At 44.8% G+C, this 18,463-nt stretch overlaps 1 protein-coding gene across 4 annotated transcripts in view; it reads left to right on the forward strand.

Annotated features, from left to right (window-relative positions):
* Window positions 1–675: 675 nt before the first annotated feature.
* The window catches only part of PBX1 (PBX homeobox 1), a 239,105-nt gene continuing 221,317 nt past the window's right edge, over window positions 676–18,463 (forward strand). For all 4 annotated transcript variants that reach the window (XM_045026001.1, XM_045026011.1, XM_045026004.1 and 1 more), the window contains exons 1-2: window positions 676–1,609; window positions 4,529–4,602. In XM_045026001.1, coding sequence (XP_044881936.1) covers window positions 1,419–1,609; window positions 4,529–4,602 — 265 coding nt within the window. In that variant the 5' untranslated portion in view covers window positions 676–1,418. The remainder of the gene's footprint in view (window positions 1,610–4,528; window positions 4,603–18,463) is intronic.

Below are 18,463 nucleotides of genomic sequence, written 5' to 3' on the forward strand. Positions count from 1 at the left end.
GTATGTCTTAAAGCCCCAACTCCTGGAGTCAGTGGATTAGACAAGGAGTTCATTTAAAAAAAACTTCTAGCCTTCATGATTGTGGAGGAAAGGCTGAGAACGTGATCCAGCTGTAACCTAAATGCTCAGAAACTTCAGGGGAATGAAATAACCTGGTGTTTATTTATTTTGTTTTGTAAAAAAAATCCTGTGTTTTCCACCCAGCCCCAGGGTTTCTTGGGGCCTAACTCCTCATTCTGAAGGTGGAGGGCTGCCCAGCCTGCTGAGCAAACCAGGCCCTTTTCCTAAATCACAGCTGGCACCTCCCTGATACCCAGCATGCAAATAATGCTTTCGCAAGGCCGTGCAAGCAAGTAAACCAGTGGTAGGTTGGCATGTTTGCAATAAACCTCCTTTTGTTTCTTTTCCCAGGGCTGCAGGGTGGCCGGGTTGGGAGCCTTCCCCTCCCCTAGGAAGAGCAAGCACATCAGGGCGGGGGTTGGGGGGGAAACAGGCCAAGTGCACTTTCTTTTGCAAAGACCCCCTTGCACCTTTAAGGACTGGAGACTTCGGATGGAAGCAGGGCACAGCCCACCTCTGAACCCGGTGATTGACAGGAAGCTGGGGGGGTGGGGTGGGGATGTGAGTGTATGTGTCTGAGGAAGGGGTGGGAGGAGCTCGGGCTCTTCCCAGATGGCCAATCAAGGCAGAGGGGTGGGCAGCTTGGCTCTCTCCTCCTGTGGCTTTTTTCTGTGTCAGTTTCAGGAGTCCTGAGCCTGAGCTAAACAAAAGCAGGAGACAGAGGGGGCTGCTGGAGTTTGCAGAGACAGAGAGGAAAGGGAGGATATTTTGCTTGCTTTGCTGCTGCTGGGGTGGGGGCAGAGCTCTGGCTTTTGCAAGAAGAAGGGGAGAGGAAAAAAGAAAGAAAGCAAAGCAGCCCACCCCCTTTGAGATCGCTCTGGCAGTGGCTGGAGGGGGGTGGGGGAAAGTTTGCCTTGCAACCTTCCTTCGCCCCTGTCTTCCCCAGATCAATGCCTATTTGCAAGAGGATTAAGAGGCAGATTTAAAGGCTGATAGCTCATTTCTGCGATTGAAAAAGGAGCCCGGGACTAAGAAAGCAGCCAGAATCCAGCTCTGACCCCCCCCCACCCCAAGTGGCAAGGAGGTTTATTTTTCTTGCTTTTTGGAGTCGTCCTCTTCCCCCTCCCCCCCCACCCAGCCCCCGAGTCCCTTTTCCTCCCTCCCAGAAGCAACGGGATCCCCCTCCCCCTTTTCTCGTTTTGCCTTTTTTTTTAAATTTCCTCCTCCCGAGAAGAAGGATTTGGAGCCAGCGTGAAGGATAAAAAGCCTGGTTGCTCCCTAGGAGGCGCGCCGAAGGAGCAGGAGGGAGAAGGAAGGAAGGAGAAAAGGGACTGCTGCCGCTGCTGCTAGCTTGGGCGATGGACGATCAACCCAGGTTGATGCATTCCCATGCTGGGGTGGGGATGGCAGGACATCCCGGCCTGTCCCAACACATGCAGGATGGAGCAGGAGGGACAGAGGGCGAGGGAGGCAGGAAACAAGATATTGGAGACATTTTACAGCAGATCATGACCATCACAGATCAGAGTTTGGATGAGGCACAAGCCAGGTGAGATTGGGAGGGGGGGTGGTGGTGGAAATCTTCTCTTCCTTCTTGCATAGTGCTGGGTTTCTTCATTGTGCTTTCTCTGCTTTGAATATCAGCTAGGTCGGGGAAGGGAAGGAACCAGAGCCGCAGGAGAAATGTTGATCGCAAGTATATACATATATTTGGTGATATGATATAGTTACATTATATCTATCTGTCTGTCTGTATCTATTTGAAACTGCTCTCTGATCTCAAGCCGGCCTTCCTCACTTCCATGGCGCCTGGAGTCGAACAGGACAGGAGGGCTAAGTTTTGAACATCATCTTGCTGGGTGGTATCCCAGGAGGAGAAAGTCCCAAGCTAGACTTTATTGCTAAATTATTTGATTTTCCTTCCTTTCATCCCGCCTTTCTTGCCCGTGGCTTGGGACGGTTAGGATTTCTAAAAAAATAGATTCCTTGCTCTTTTGTAGTTTTGTGTGTAAAAACAAATCACGTTCTTTGTCGCCAGTTATCAGCCCTTTTAGAAAAGCTTTTCCGTGGGATTTTAAAAAGCAGGCCTTTTCATGAAGGGTGGGGGTGGATATTTGCTTTTATTCATTGAAAAAGTCGTACTCAAATTCTTGTTTGGGGTGAGGGGATTTAAAAAACAAAAACAAAAAAAACTTGGGCCAGTTTCCTGTGGGTTTCCTGTCTAATCCAGCTATATGTACAAAAACTACACTCTTTCTCTTCCCCCCCTTCACCCTCCACATTAAGCACCTATGACACTACTATGTGTTATTGGAACCATGTGTGGATTATGTACATTTTTGGAATAGGATTTGGGGATGGCAGCTGATTCTTCTTCAGCATTTGTGTAGTAGTATTTCATTTTATAGCAGACAATTTTAAAAACACAGTAGCCTGCTTTGAATTCCATAGAAAATGCACCAAGTGGTGTATCATCTTTGGACACCTTTTAAAATAATGCGCTTTTTGCTAAGGCTACATTTTATGGTTGGGGCAGATCTGCACAGATTTTTTTATGATGGGATATTAAAAAGAAAAAAAGCAGTAAAAATCTGCTAACTGGAACATATTCGACTTCACCGCATGCAAGCTCAATAGACAGCTTTGAGACGCTCTAGCCAAACTTAAAAAAATGAAGGCACGGTTATTTTTTTAATATAAAGTTGCCAAAATTGTCTGGTATACATTAGAATTTTATTATCTGAAGAAAAGCTTTTAGGTGTGGTATAGTTCTCGCTGGCACATATGTTCCACAATGGAACAGATTGCTAGAGTACATTGTTCATGGAAAAACGTAGATCCCAATAAACTAGCTTGGATCTACTTCCAAAGGGGTGAGGATATGCTATTATATTTGGTCTCTCTGTCTTCTTAGCCTTAAAACCCCAGTATCATAGGATACTTTGTTATTGGGCTGATGAAGCAGAGCTTGCTAGCTTTTAGGATGAAGAAATTTCCCATTTCATGCCCAGACAGAGCTGGGGAAGGGGGGGAAATCTTTATCCTGAAAGTTACAGGAATTGTGTGTGTGTGTGTGTGTGTGTCAGTATTTTCCTGCATGTGTAATTTACATTCAATCAAATTAAAAACAAACAGAACTTTGAGACCTGGATGATGCTCCATGTTTTGCCTTGCTGGGCTACCCACAGCTACTTCCTTACAGGACTTTCTCTTCGGCTGTGAAACTGATTGTATTTTTCAGCGCTGCCTGGTTTTCAGTCCTGCATGCATCCCATATTAGTTTTTTATGAAGTTTCTTTAAAGATGTAAATTGCTAATAGTGTCTGTGTGTGTGAAGCACATACGCGTTGTTTATATACAAATGGCTGTGATCATTTGAGTTCTCTGCTAAGGTGACAGTGTGGCTTTTCTGGGCTATGCCTTTGAGAGACTTCATACACCAATCTTTTACCATAAGGCAGGGTGGTGGTGAGGAAAATAATAGTGAATGTTTGCCAGATATTCCCACCGCCTTTATATATCGTTTCAGTTGGTAAACAACATTCCCATAATTGATGCCTGATCGGAACAGTCCTTTATACAACCAAGCTCTTTGCAAAGTGATTAGACGGCTAAAAAAATTACATTTGTTTCTTTGCTTAAGTGGGCACCTGATGGGTTTTAAAGGCAACCAGCCAATTAAACAAGCAACTCTCCTGCCTCCCTCAAAAACAATAACCAATCCCTGCTGCCCAAAAAGAAAAGAAAATTTAAAAAAAATCCACCAAGCAGAAGGTTGTGTGGTTTTTTTGTTTGTTTGTTTTTTTAAATGAGTGTAGTGTCTTAATTGTCAATAATTGAATCTTAACATCAGCAAGCAGGCAGTGTGTACACAAGAAGCATAATGTAAACATGAAAAAATGAATTTCTGTGCCCAGATGTGTGTGTTTGCCCCTGGCAGTGCATTTCCATTCTCTTTAACTTGGGTCCTGAAATGCGAGAAATTGACAGTTCCAATTGGTGCACCTTTCAAATATTGAGGGGCATCTGCAGGATGAATTGGAACACATGGGTGTATTAAATAGAAAGGAGGGGAGTGTGAGGACGGGGTGAGAGGGAGGGAGACAGATCTCAGTGCTGTGTATTCCATGTCTTCCACATGTTCCTGGCTTTGGCTGTTAATTGCCTGGCTAGGGCTGCTAGATTGCGAATGCCACTTAGTAGCAAATGCCATTTTCAAGTAATTCCTAAATTGGCCTAATTTATGTTATCTGCATTAGCGGGTAGCCCCTCAAGAATGAAAGATCATCAGTTTAAGTCCTAAAAGTTATTGCATGGTGGCTTCCTGTGCAGTTTTGGCCAAAATGTATACTGTGTTTATAGGTATTTATTTGTATTTTTCCCATTCCTTTTGCACATACCAGCCAATTTCAATTTTGAAAGTTGTCTTGAGCTGCCATGGCACCCTAACCTTGCTTCTTTCTTGCAGGAAACATGCTTTAAACTGCCACAGAATGAAGCCGGCCCTTTTTAACGTCTTGTGTGAAATCAAAGAAAAAACAGGTAGGAATGGGGATTCTGATGATCTTATGGGGTTTGTGCCATTTTTGTTTTTCCGCTTTAAGGGTATTTCCCTCTCCTCAAAAGTTCTTATTTTTTAATATTATTTCAAAGGGAAAAATGGAATATTAACATTGCATAGTAGGGTATCTATTGAAGAGGAGAAAATATTAATTTTCACGCATGCAACCTTTGCTGCTTTTAATATGTTGTCTCTCTTGTTACATCTTTAAAATATTGCTCTGCTATGAAAACTGTTCGGAAATGGATTTAAAAAAAAAACAAAACAACCCCCTAAGAAGGTGTTTTCACTTTGTCTCTTAAATAAGGATAAAAAGAATAAAAATACACTTCTAAAGTTTTTTTTATTTTATTTTAAATAAAGTTAAAATCTCTGTGTATCTGCCAGTCACTGACGCCAGATAACACACAGAGAAAGTTGTCAAATACCTTTAGTGGAAGCCTATCTATTAGATTGTTGATTACTTTAGGGTACTGTTGTTTTATGGCAGGGGGTGTTTTCCTGTAAGGGTGGTAATGACATCACAACACTCATTCTGCTGGTTCCCACTTTTCCAGACCTCCTACCATGCACTAACACACTTATAACACATCCCAGGGGGGCATTTAAATTTTAAAAGCAACAATTAAAAAATAGCAGTCATCAATCAAGGGTGATCTTAAACAACAGATGCTCAGAGAAGGACATTTAGCAACATCCGCCGCCATGTATTTATTTTATATTTTGCAATTTTTAATTTTATTTTTCCTCTCTCCGAATGGGTAAAATCCTTGCTTACGCCTCCCAGAAAAATGAACTGCATCTAGGCAGCCTGATCCAACGGCTTCTTTTTTAGCACGCTGCGAACTACTTGACTTTTTTTTCCCCCCCCTCCCCTTTTACCAGCAGGACTGTAACAGTCAATAATTCATATCTAAACTATATAAGCAAGGGCATGACATGAATGGAAGTGACAATAAATATGATTGCACGCCCAGTTGATATACATTGATAGTTACACATGGTGGGGGAGAGCAGCTTTCGGAAACCTGAATCTGTGTCTGTTTAAATTTTTTTTATATATCTATCTATCTATAAGCCTCATCGTGTTAGCAGCTGATTGAAAATGTGGTTACTTGACTCTTGTAATATATATAATATGACTAAGGAGGCCCTTTGTTAAATGTTGTTTGAGCAGCTTGTAACCTAGACAAAGCACCTAGCAGTGGCATTCAACTCTCTGAAGTCCTTAGGGCTGCATTGCCAGTGCTTGACCTTCTTGAGAAGCTGTTTATTATATATTTCCTATAATATAATGGAGCCTGTATATGGTTCCTATAATGTAATGGACCCTGTATATATAAATATCAGAGATGCCTTGGAAATCCTGCAAGTGCCTTTTCTTCCACTCCTTTTATTTTCTGTTAGCCAAGAAAAAGACCGGTCTCTCTCTTCCTCTTATTTGTGTTGTTGACAATGTTGTCTATAAAATGTTGGTGGTTGGCCCAGTTTCTAATCAATATCTGCCCTGGTTTGAAATCAAAGCAGTCGTGAAGTTGTAGGGGATGATTCTTTTTGAATTAGAGCAACTGGAAATACAGCGGGGGAAAAACAACAACCCACACTCCCATCCGCTCCAATATTTGGAGAAGCTGTTGGGCTATAGGGAATCAGAGCGAGGTGGGAGCATTTGAGTGTCCATAATGAGTGGGTGTGTTAATTCCGATCCCCTAATTAAAATCTAGAGAGACATTAGGTCAAAGTGTGACAGTGCAAACAAAGAGCAGGTGTGGATTGGTACGGTCTCCCTTTAATCATTCTGGCTGGATTGCTAGATGGGAGGCTGCTGTGTTAAACAGAATAACCCCCCGAAAGAGGTAAATTAGGATGGCATTTGGAATGAATTTTTATCAACTCAGCTATATGTGTATGGAGAATAATTTGCTTTATAAATGGGAGGGGGGGGGAAGAAAAGAAAAATCCATCACACTTGAAACTAAGAAGGGTGCAGGTGGTATCTTTATTATTATTTTCTTGGACCAAATTCTAGAGCTGAGTAGCTGTGGTCTTCCGAAGATGAGTCTCATCCAAAAGGAACACGCAGGCCTAGTGAAATCCAAGGTGCAGGTGTGCAAAGGTGAAAGTTGCGCTAAGTTAGATTTCCTCCCCACATCTGAATTTCTGATGTGGAGTCAACGGGGAGGAATCCATTGTCGGATAAAATCCTGGCTACTCGAGTGGCTTGTGGTTCTCGTGGGGCGAGTGTGCGAGCGTGTGTGTGTGTTCCACTCATCCCGTCTCAAGCGTTACGGGGATTCGTTTTCAAACAGCTTGATTTAAGTGACTCCAGAGCCTGGTGGAGACTTTACCACCAACTCCCGCAACATTCCGGCTAATATTTCATAGCGTTAACATAGTCTGAGCGAACCCAAAGTGTCCATGAAGTTGTTAGAAAAAGAGGTCGTCTTTACTGGCTCGAGTCCCCTTTTGCAAGCTGACTCTTTAATTATTTTAAAGGATTTATAGGCATGCTTTTTTTTTTTTAAGCTTGTTTGCTGGAATCCGTTAGTTTCTTTTGTCTATTTCAGGGTGATGTCTTTTAAAAAGTAGTAAGTGGAGAGATTTGATTTGAGGTTAATGCAGGAAAAATTGTTGCTTAAATGTACCCATGATTAGTCTCTGCTAATTTGCAGTGTTTTCTCTTCTTTTTTTGGTTGCTTCGTTGGGGGCTAATTGGTAGGACTAGCTTCAAATGGCTAATTGGCTTTTTGGAATAAAATAGAAGCCATCATTGTCTCAAATGCAATTGATTTCCCAGTCAATAGAAATTTTAAATAAAAAAAAATTTGCTCTGGCAATTATGAAAAGTTTGCAGGGGGTGGGGGTTCCTGTTTGTGTTTTTAAAGATGATTCTCTGCCTGAGCAGAATTGCTAAGTAGAGGAATCAGGCAAGGCAAACGCAGACGTGCGGTCCTTGGATAGCAAACTGGAAAATATCTGCTGTCAAAATGCAGCAGCGTCTATTTCAGCTGTGAGCCTTTTCCAACTCCCATCTCATTTAATGGGGAATGGAGAAGAGAGAGAAGGTGAACGCAGGATCTATGATCATTTAATCCGATTGCTCCTCCTTAAACATTAGAAGGGATATTCACTTTTTTGCTTCTTCCGTGGATGTGGGAATGTGAAACATATTCTATTTAACAAGACCCTGACTTTTATTTATTTTTTTTAATTTCTCAATTTTATTTTTCCCTTCTGCGTGTCAAAGTAATTCAGGTATAAAAGGAAAATTAATACACCCCCAACAGATGAAATGTATTAAGTGGAATATTTATAGACAGCAATGATTAGCTGTGCAATTGTTGTTGTTAGTGGCTTTGGTTGGTTTGTTTTTGGGGTTTTTTTTGTTTTTGTTTTTAAATTTTGAACATAGTAGTTACATAAGGCACTTCTTAGCCACCCTTCCCCTATGTATTATCTTCACAAAAGTTAACTCAAATCAGCTCTTTTGGAGGAGGTAGAATATTTTATTTATTTTTTTTCTTAGCACCCCTTTGTTCTCTCTAGCTCTCTGGCTTTCTCTGTGTTCAATTAACACCCCCATCACAGAACTGTAGTCTTTTTTTAATGTCTGCTACTGTATTTCACTTCTGACACCTCCCTTATTATTCTTGCCTGCCATTTCTTTTTAATATAGCAATTACGTTATGAGGTTTCTTTTCTTTTCTCCCCCTTCCCCCCCTTTCATTTCGTTCTTTAAAGCTGGAGGAAAAAAAGGAGGGCCAAGCATGTGTTGTATGTCAGTGAATGTTTCCTGGGGTGCATCGTATCTGTGAGAGAATGGTCAAACCAAGGCCCTGTCTGCCCTTTATAGGGTAGCATGGGGCAGCTTTTTTTCGGCTCTGCTTTTTGACCTTTATGCTTCACTTTAAAACTCTGCCTTTGGTTTCCTGTTCTTCCCTTAAGCTGGGAGTCAGCAGAGGAGCCCAAGGAGCATTAAACACCCGCATTAGAATTTCAGTGGCAGTTGTGTACTTAGGGCCTGATCCTGCTTCCACTCCTGTTGACTTCCCCACAGCGGAATCAGGGTCCTAACTCCTTCAGGCTCCTCTGCAAATCCCAACCTTGGTTCCAGCGCTCCGCGGCTCCCCTCCGAAGCAAAGCAGCATTTAGAATTGTGCTGCTTTTTTTTGTGTTTTGTTTAAAGCGGCTGCTGTTCAAATGCCTTTAGCTGCCCTTTTGAGCTGTGCACTGTTCTCCTGGCGACCTTGCGTTGGATCCACGGTTGGCATGTGCCTCGAGGTTGGTTTAAGAATATACAACCAGTGGGGGGGGGGGGGGAAGAGTGGTGGAGCTTTTGACTTTTCTACCCCAACAAACACAGCTTGGTGTAGGCCCCTGAAGGTTGCCAGATGCTGGCCGCAAAAGCCTGTGCAGGACTCTTGATTCAATTAGTTCCAGAAACCTAGCATCTTTAGAGGGAAAGGAAGAAAACTAGGAATGAAGAAAATAACAACTGCCCAGAAGGAAAGCGGTATTCAGGGGGGTGGAGGGAGTGTTGACTTACTTGGAGACCACGTGCACCTTTGGAAGGGAAAAGTTGGGGGCACGACAGGGTGTGGGGTGTGAATGAGGCTGGGGTATAAAGCAGCAGCCCAGACTGGGACTGAAGACAGATATATGGTATCTATTGAGGGGACCTACCTAGTGGGGATGACAAATGCAGCTCTCCGCTCAGGTGTGGGTCCCTCCCGTGCTGCTGAAATGTCCGAAAGCTTTAGTTTTAATTGTACTTTCTCTACCGCCGAGAGGAGGGACGGGGAGGCTGGGGGTCTGTATAAAGGTTCCCCGGCCCCGCTTCTCCCTTGTAACGGAGCAGCGGTTAGAACAGAGCAGACGAAATTAGCGTAATCAGAATTGGCGAGGCAGTGTGAAAGGAGGTGGGAGCTGATGGCCTGCGACTGACTCCAGCCGGCAATGAGGGGGACATCAGGAGAGCTGTGGGGTGATAGGGATTTTTTTGTGGCCATGATGCCAAATAAACTTGCCAGTAGCTACAGGGATGGAGGTGCTCCCCCCTGCGTTATCCAGAGGAAGCTGAATTGATGCAGTCTGATGGCCTTGTTTAACTAGTGTTTAGCTCAGTGTGAGGCGGCCCGATGTGAGGCGAGTCCCCTGGCCGGCTCTGTCTCGCTCGGGGATAGGCTTTGATCAGTCTTAAATCTCTCCTGTGCGTGTCAGCTGGCATCAGGGTGCTTTGGATTGGGTGGATGGATCGGAAGATGCGTTGGGATGAGGTGTGATTCCTGCCGGATTAGTCCGGTGCAGCTTCCCAAACTTGTGGAGTTGCCTTGGCAGCATTCATTCCGGAGACTGCCTGCCATCACCCGTGGACTAGATGCCTTGGAGACTGAGTGGTTCATGCTTAGTTAATTGATTCAGGCAAAATATCGCCAGGAACATTGTGCGTGTGCGTAACATTTGATCAAAGATCCCTCTCACCTGGATATATTCCGTTCCCCACCAGGTGTGAGCTGTTTTCTCAACTCCTTCTCCTGCTCCCTGAGCCCTGTTCATCCAAACCTCTATTGATGTTTCTGAAACATTTTGGAGAAGACTTTTGTTAGAGGAATAGTTTTTGCATCTTGTGATCTGAACAAGGACTTGGGAGTTTCCAGCTACCATGCTTTAATCCCAGCTCCTGACTCTGACTCCCTCTGTGGCCATGAGGAAAATCTTTTAGGCCCAAATTTTCTAAAGTGACTAGTGATTTTTTTTTTGGGGGGTGCCCCACTTGAGACACCGAAAGGGTTTTCAAAAAGTGCTGAGCATCTGCCCACTGCAAATGGGGCCCCTTCCAGCTATCTCAGGATGGGCATCTAGACTTGCTAGTCACTTTAGATAATGTAGGTTGCAACCGCTCTCTGCCTCAGTTTCCCCATCAGTAAATTTGGGCTAATATTTAGCTGCCTCATGGGGCATGTTTCAGCATCATGGGGAGAATGTTTCTAAAGCATGTTGGAGAAGCTATATAAGTATTAGGGCTGTAAATGGGCTTGTAGTCTGCAGATACAATATCTGTTTTTTGAGGGGAATAGTAACAAAAATTGAGCAATAGAGAAAATGTAAGATATAAATATAGAGAGTCCTTGAGAGGCACCATCAATGCTGCCTTCATAAGATTCTGAAGATCCAGTGGGAAGAGAGGCGTGCCAATATTAGTGTTCTGGAAGAGGAAAATACCACCAGTATCGAGGCAATGATCATCCGTCAGCAATTGCGCTGGACTGGTCACATTGTCCGGATGCCAGACCATCACCTCCCAAAACAGGTCCTGTTCTCTCAGCTGAAAGAAGGGTATCGTAATGTGGGTGGACAACGGAAGCGTTGTAAGGACTTGCTGAAGGACAGCCTAAAAAAATGTAACATTGACATTGATACCTGGGAGACACTTGCCCAGGATCGCTTAAAATGGAGTGAAGTCCTACATGATGGTCCCCTGCATTTTGAACTTGTTCACCAACAAGCCGAAGAGGACAAGAGGCACAGGAGGAAGGAGAGACTGGTCTCCAGTCATGGTCAACAGCCTCCTGCTGAGCCTGAAAACATCTGCCTTCATTGTAATAGAATTTGTGGTTCAAGGATTGGCTTTATTAGCCACCCGAGGACCCATAATTCCCATGGAAGATGATCATACTTGGTAACGAGTGATCGTCCATCACAACAACTATAGAGAGAACTATATTTCACAGCTAGGTTGTTTTTTTCCGCCTCTCAAGGGTCATTATTTTACACAGCACTTCGTAGGGAAAACCGTGTGGTATTCCTTTATACCTTTGTAATTTTGCAGGTTTGTTTACATTGAGATGATGAGGGATGAGAGGAAAGATCTACCAGATCATATCATCTGCTTCTCCTACCCGATGAGTCAGGGACTAGTGGCTAAAGCTGGGATTTTGGAAATCTGGGTTCTTTCTTTGCCTCTGCCATGGGCTTCCAGCATGGCCTTGGTCATGTTGCTTAACTTCTCCTGATCTGTAAAGTGGGAATACCACCTCCCTGCCTCCCAGAGCTGCTGGGAAGCTGCAGTCATGAATGTTGGTCAGGGATTTAGAGCTCCTCTGCTGAGACATGTTTCTGAAGTTCACATCATTATTTTTTTTCTTCCGTTGGTGGTGTAGTAGCTGGGGGTGTTAGAAAGCCTGGTGCCATCTGCAGCACAGTCTATGTGCTAGAGAGGGTGCACTGTGCCCACTGTGGGTGAGATTTACATTTCTCGCCTGCCCGCCTTTGCAGAAGAAGGGTGGTCCTGTGCTCAAAGCACTGCAGTGAGTTGAGTACTCCACTCTGCCCATTGTGACTTCTGGGCCTTCATCTGTAAAATATACAGTGCCTAGCACAATGGAGCTTTTAGGAGGCACAATAATATAGCAGTCTGTTCAGTAAGCTACAGTAAAATACGTTATTTACAGCACTTTAGATGATTCATTAGTGTAGTTCCTAAAAGCCCCAGCCAAGAGCGCAGGGTGTGGGCATGCTCACCCTCTAGCTGTTGAAAATGCCACGGCCACAGCGCCATGCCTTCGGTCACTTCCCCTCTGCAATCAATAGAAGGGCTACTCGGCGGATCACTGGGTTTCTGTGTAAATTCCTTCCTTTTGGCTCTGAGCAGAGGCTTTCCTGTATGAAAATAACGATTGGAAAAGCAGCCCGATCAGGCTGTGTTCTGCATGGCCTCTCTCGCAGGCGTTCTGGCCCCAACTGCTTCGCAAAGTTAAGTAACACGAGACAGCGGGCAGTATAGGTATAAATGACAGAAAGCAGTAGTGTGAAGATGCTGAATACATTTAAAGCGTTCAGTTCTCTGGCCGATAACAGAGTGGGAAGCATACAGGCACAGGGAGATTGGAGACGTTATCTCCTGAGACGGAGAGTTGATGAGAGACTTAGGAAGCTATTTATTGAAGAATAACTTTTTGTAAATGAAACCCCAATTAACCAAAGAATTAGTCACTTGCTCTTGTGCTAATAAACCGCTCCCTTCTCCCTCCTTTTTAGCCAGAACAGTATTATTGTGACCAGTACACTGGAAGTGGGAAGCTAGTCCTTCAGCAATGCATTATGGGATACAGTTGTTCAGAGGGGAGAGAAACCCCAATCTCCATTTTATGAATGAACGACTCCCGTGGCACATGCTGCTCGGCAGTGATGGGCTGAGAAAGTTTATTTTCAGTTAAAGGATTGCTCCATAAACTAAGGCCATGTCTATGCCTTGCCGCTGTAGGGTTTTTCCACGGTGTTAGCTTTTCACTGGGAGGTGGATTAACACCACCAATGGAAGAACTCCTCCCGTTGCTGTAGCGAGTGTCTACACTGAAGTGCAACAGAAGGGCAAGTGCAATGGAGCCGCTGCAGGGTTTCAAGTGTAGACAAGTCAGCACCCTGAGCGACAGTAGCTAGGGAGTCGTCTACACTTGAAACCCTATGGTGGCTCCGCAGCAGCTGCGCTGCTGTAGTGCTTGGGTGTAGACCCTCGCTACAGCAACAGGAGGGGTTACTCCTCCTCCCCGCAAGGCGGTAGCTAGGTTGAAGGAAGAATTCTTCTGTTCATCTAGCACTGTCTACACCGGGGGCTAGGTCAGCTTAACTACGTTGTGCAGGGGTGTGGAGTTTTCACACCCCTGAGCGACGTAGCTGGGTCAACTTAACTTTTGAGTGTCGACCTGTCTAAGGCTGATGGAAGCATTCTTCCATTGACCTAGCTGCATCTACACCGGGGGTGAGAGTGGCAGAGCTCTGCCACTGGGGGATGTGGGTTTTTTATGCTCCTGAGCTCCAGAGCTATGTCATCCTAAATTTTAAGTGTTGACTAGGCCTAAATCAGAGTTCAGAAGGGGGGAAAAGCCCACTGCTGGCCTTGGTTACAGAACCCAGCAAATGGGCTCCTCTGTTCTGTTCTTTGGTCAGCGTTGTCTGTCACAGGGATCTCTTGCAGGCAACATCCCAGATGCGTGTGTAACTCTTCAGATGCATTTGCCAGAGAGACTGGCCATGTGCTCTGAGGCAGGGACTAACAGATCCTGGATTTTAGTCTCTTCAGTGGGAGGTTCCCATATTCCTGCCCCTCTTTAATTTGGGTCACTTCTTCCCATCTTTCCCCATATTCATCTTTTCCATGCCCTCCCATCTTTCCTATCTGCAGTCACTAACCTGTCTTGCCACCCCTTAATAGCTTTCTTCTGGTCTGGTGAATAGAGCTGGGGAGACAGGGGAAAACCACCGGCAATACTTTAATTGTTTAAAAACTTGACACAGATTTTCTTTCCTTTTTTACATGTTGGTTTTCCTGACAGCAAACATTAGACTAGAAAAGGATCAGGCAGCTTTATGGGGGAGCTGCACAGAGATCTCAGTTGCTGGACACTACTTTAGCGAGCTGTGTATATCCATGTCTCCAACAGATGAAACCATCTACCCATGCCTGCAACATAGAAGTGCAGTACATTGTGCATTGCTCTTGTGTATTTTGGGAAATGCCAAAGCAGTCTAGCTGGATATAATAGGCTTCAATGTTTATTTTGAGGGGGTATCTAAAATATGCATGCAACTTTAACAATCTTTTATTTGTAGAAAAGAGCTTACCTAAAACAGTCTTTTGCTCACTCTAAACAAAAGGGGCAATTTTTCCCCATTGTTTTAAGAAGGGGAAAAATCAGCTAGTAAAAATAAATAATTAAATAAAATAAAAATCCCTACCCGTGTTACTAATAACTATGATCATTAAAATAATTACTTTCAGCATTTCATGTCAGCTACATTGGAAAAATTATTAAAAATGTAATTTGCATTTCCTCATTGCTGAGGATGCCTTGATTTTTGTTTGTTTTTTCCACTCACCATGGGCCCTGAAATTAAGCTGGTCAGTTTCAGGTTCTGTTTTTAGTCAGTTGCACATCTAGGTTCTTCTACCAAAATCTTTGCCCTAAACAACCCGACTGCATGCCTTAGACACTAGAAGAAGAAAATCTAGTTTCTCTCCTGTTAGATAACATTTCTTATTCTGCAGTGATGCTGATTAGTAAAATGAGCAATGAAAGGTGACCTTCAAAACTACGGTACCTGGTTCCTAAGTCTCTTCACTGTTCTTTGCTGCCTGATTCCCAGTAGCCAGGCTGAGTCCCAGATCTTGCAAAGACATAGGCATGTGCTTAATTATATTTGCTGTGAGTAGTCCCCTTCTCATCAAATGTTTTGCGAGGTTGGAGCTTAGAGGGAGACTGTCTGCCTATAATAATCTGAAACACTTATTTTTGTTCTTTCAGAATAAACTTTGAAAAATGCAAGCTCTTTGTGTGTATGTATGTGCATGCATATATATATACACACACACACACACACACACACACACACACACACACACACACACACACACACACACACACACAGTTTATGTGGGCTCCTGGTCTGATTTTGCAGTGATTTGACAGTACAGTGGAGTAAGGTAATAAAGGTAATAATTGGAGCTATACCAATCTCCTAGAACTGGAAGAGACCTTGAAAGGTCATTGAGTCCAGCCCCCTGCCTTCACTAGCAGGACCAATTTTTTCCCCAGATCCCTAAGTGGCCCCCTCAAGGATTGAACTCACAACCCTGGGTTTAGCAGGCCAATGCTCAAACCAAATCCCTCCCCCGTGTTAAACGTGATATAATAGTTGGAGCATGCCAGCCATGGCATGGATAGACATCTACCAGTTTCACTGCAGTCAAGAGCTATACAAGGGGCAGAGTTAAGGTTATGCATTAAAGTGTGAAGTTCCTGACTTGTGAAAACATTAAGATGGCAGAATTATAGATCTTTTAATGTGGTCGTGGTTTTTTTTGGCATTAAATTGTACTTTGGGATATCATGATATAAATGTCATTGGACAAAATTAGATTTTTCAGCTCAGAAGGGGGTCCATTTTGATCATTGAATCTGATCTCCAGTATAAAACAGGGCATAGAATTTCACCCAGTAATTATTGCATCAAGCCATAACTTCTGGCTGGGATAGAGCATCTCCGTAAGAGACACATTGAGTCCTGGTAAAGACTTCAAATGATGGAGAATCTACTACCTCCCTTGGTAAGTTGTCATAAATCTTTAATTACCCCCATTTAGAAATCGGGCCTTTATTTCTAGTCTGAATTTGTCTGGCATCATCTTCCAACCATGATATCCGTGTTATGCTCTTGTCTGCTAAATTAAAGAGACCCTCTATAGTCGGAAATCTTTAAAATTCTAATCTTTGGAGCTAGGGGCCAAATTCCCGCTGAGTTCAGAGGGAATGGGAGCTGCAGTATACAGGGAAGTGAGTTTGCGGCAAATGAATGGGCTATCCCTGGCTGTTGAACCCAGTCAGGAGAGGTTGCCGAAGTGCTGAAGCTGATTTGGGGAAATTAAAAATCTGAGGAGCAGTGACTTGATTTACACACTTATTAACTGAAGTAATGCAGTTTCTTAAGCTTTATGTATGGAGAGCACCTTGTGGAGTATTTATTCCTTTGGATATGAGTCAGCCTCAAATTGCTGGTGATTTTGGGTGTGTAAGTTGCTTGGGTGCCTACCTTGAAACCTTTTGAAGGGGGCCTGATTTGCAGAGGCTAGGTGGCCAGCCCCTTCTGAAAACTGGGGTGTCAAACTGGGCACCCAAAGTTGTAGGCGCTCTTGGAACACATGGGCCATTTTAACACAGCCAGAGTAAAGATTCAAAAGAGGCATAAAGATAAGTGCATCTCCCTGAGCCAGGATGTCTCGTGTGTACCGTGCCCTGCAAGGTGGGGCAGATACGGGGGCTGCTGTCTATTGCATGTGATGCTGCTAAGGTGGTGGGGGAATTCTGCACCTGCGGTTGGCCTGAAAGGTCTCCGAGCTCGGTAGCAAATATTTCATTTCCTCACTCTGCGAATACCTGAGCAAACATCCTTCTACTGGTGCAAGGGGTGGGGGCTCCCCTCTGCAATCCACCGGGAGGATGAACTATTGGAGTGTCTGACAGAGCAGGGCCTCTTCCCTCCCAAGGTCTCCTATTGCTATTTGCAGAACCTGTGGCCTGAGTCAGCTTGGCATTTCCCCAACTGGCTGGAATTTACTTTCTGCCTGGCAGGGCCATTCTATAACATTTGCGCACCTGGGCGGCTTAAGCTTCAAAGCGGTGTGGAGCAGCTGATCCTGCCTCTCTGTGCCCCTGATTCCTCCTCATTGGTGGGTGGGAGCCAAGCAAGCAAGCAATGGCTCTGCCTTTCCCTGGGAATTTAATGATAGGAAGGCGCTTATCTGCTGTTACTGCTCATTGAGATGGCACCTGGGAAAGATCAGGACCCCATTGGGTTAGATGCTGTACGGACGAGTAACAAGATGGTCCCTGAGAGCTTGCGGTCCAGTCTGCTTCCCTTTGCTAAGACTGGCTCGCTGTCCATCTCGGGCAGTGTGGTCTAGCTCACAGATACTCAGGCCTCTGTGGTTCAGGAGCCAAATTAGCGATCAGCATTACCCAAATGAGCCACAGCAGTGTGAATTTCATTGTTTAATTTACTATAGTACTGTACAATCCTATTTAAACAGTATGGCAGGAAATATTTAGTGTGTGTATTTTGCTGTGAGAATCTTTTTTATATAATACATATATTAAAAAAAATTCTCACAGCAAAATGACTGTCCATATATTATTATTGTATTAACTACAGTTGGCTCGGGACATAGTAAAAGCATCCTGATTGGTTAATAATTCAGTCACACTGGTTTAATATCACGTGCGGCAAAGAGCCGCAGGAGACGCATTGAAGAGCCACTCGCAGCTCGCGAGCCTCAGTCTGAGCATCACGGGGCGAGATCAATGCGCATGGGAGTGGAACTCAAGAACTCCTGCCTCTGCAGCAAGGGGCCACTGAACGCTTAGGCCCAGATCCACAAAGGTATTTGGACTCCCAGCTTTCTTTGAGGAGCTGGGCCTTAAGCGCTGTATCTGTTTCCCCATCTGTAAAACGGGGCTCATAGTTATTTACCTGTCTCCCAGCGGAGAGGTGTCAGGGTTAATTGGTTAATGAATTTTACAATAGTGTGTGTGTGCAAGAAGGCCCTGTAGAAATGCCCTTCTGCTCTCACTCTCCTGCCTGTCCTACTCCTGGGTGGAAGAAGTCGGGCTGTTTTCTGAGCCCCTGTCATTAGACTGCCTGACTGTGAGGCTCTGGGCAATGGGTCTTTGGCTGTCGGGCACCAGGGATCAGGAGGAGTATTGCTGCTTTCTCACCCTCCCAGACACTAGCTGTTCCTTCTGTCTGTCACACAGGGTAGCCATTCTGATACAGAGGATTATAATGCCCGGTCTGTGAGGCCTGGCTGTGCTTCCCAGCTGTCTCCTGCCTCCCCTGACTGATGTTTCTCTGCTTGCTCCACCTCTCTTCAACCAGAGCAGATGCAGGAGACGGAAGCTCTGCCTCTTCTGCTCCTGCTCACTGCGAGCCAGCCTGTGCGCACTGACCATGGCCTGCCGGCAGGACATGCATTGTGTGCTCCTGTGCAGCAGAATGGCCGGACCAGTGGCTACCTCAAGATCCGCAAAGCCAGTGCTTGCTGGGGGTGAGGCACAAGGAGGGGCCTCCCCTGGGAAGGATCCATGCTGTAGACGGGGTGGGAAAAGGATTGCAACAGGGCAGGTCCTGCACCTGGCAATCCTAGCTCTGTAAGGCCTATGCTGGCTCGCTGCTCCCTCTTCCCAGGGACCCCTTCTTGTTCTCTCCAAAGAAACAGCTGGAGTGGGGCCCCATCCCCTCTGCCACCAGCTTCTTCTGCTCCTCTAGAGACTTGTTTGGGTTCCCAAGGAA

The sequence above is a fragment of the Mauremys mutica genome, chromosome 8, assembly GCF_020497125.1.
Source record: "Mauremys mutica isolate MM-2020 ecotype Southern chromosome 8, ASM2049712v1, whole genome shotgun sequence".
Classification (NCBI taxonomy): Eukaryota; Metazoa; Chordata; order Testudines; family Geoemydidae; genus Mauremys; species Mauremys mutica.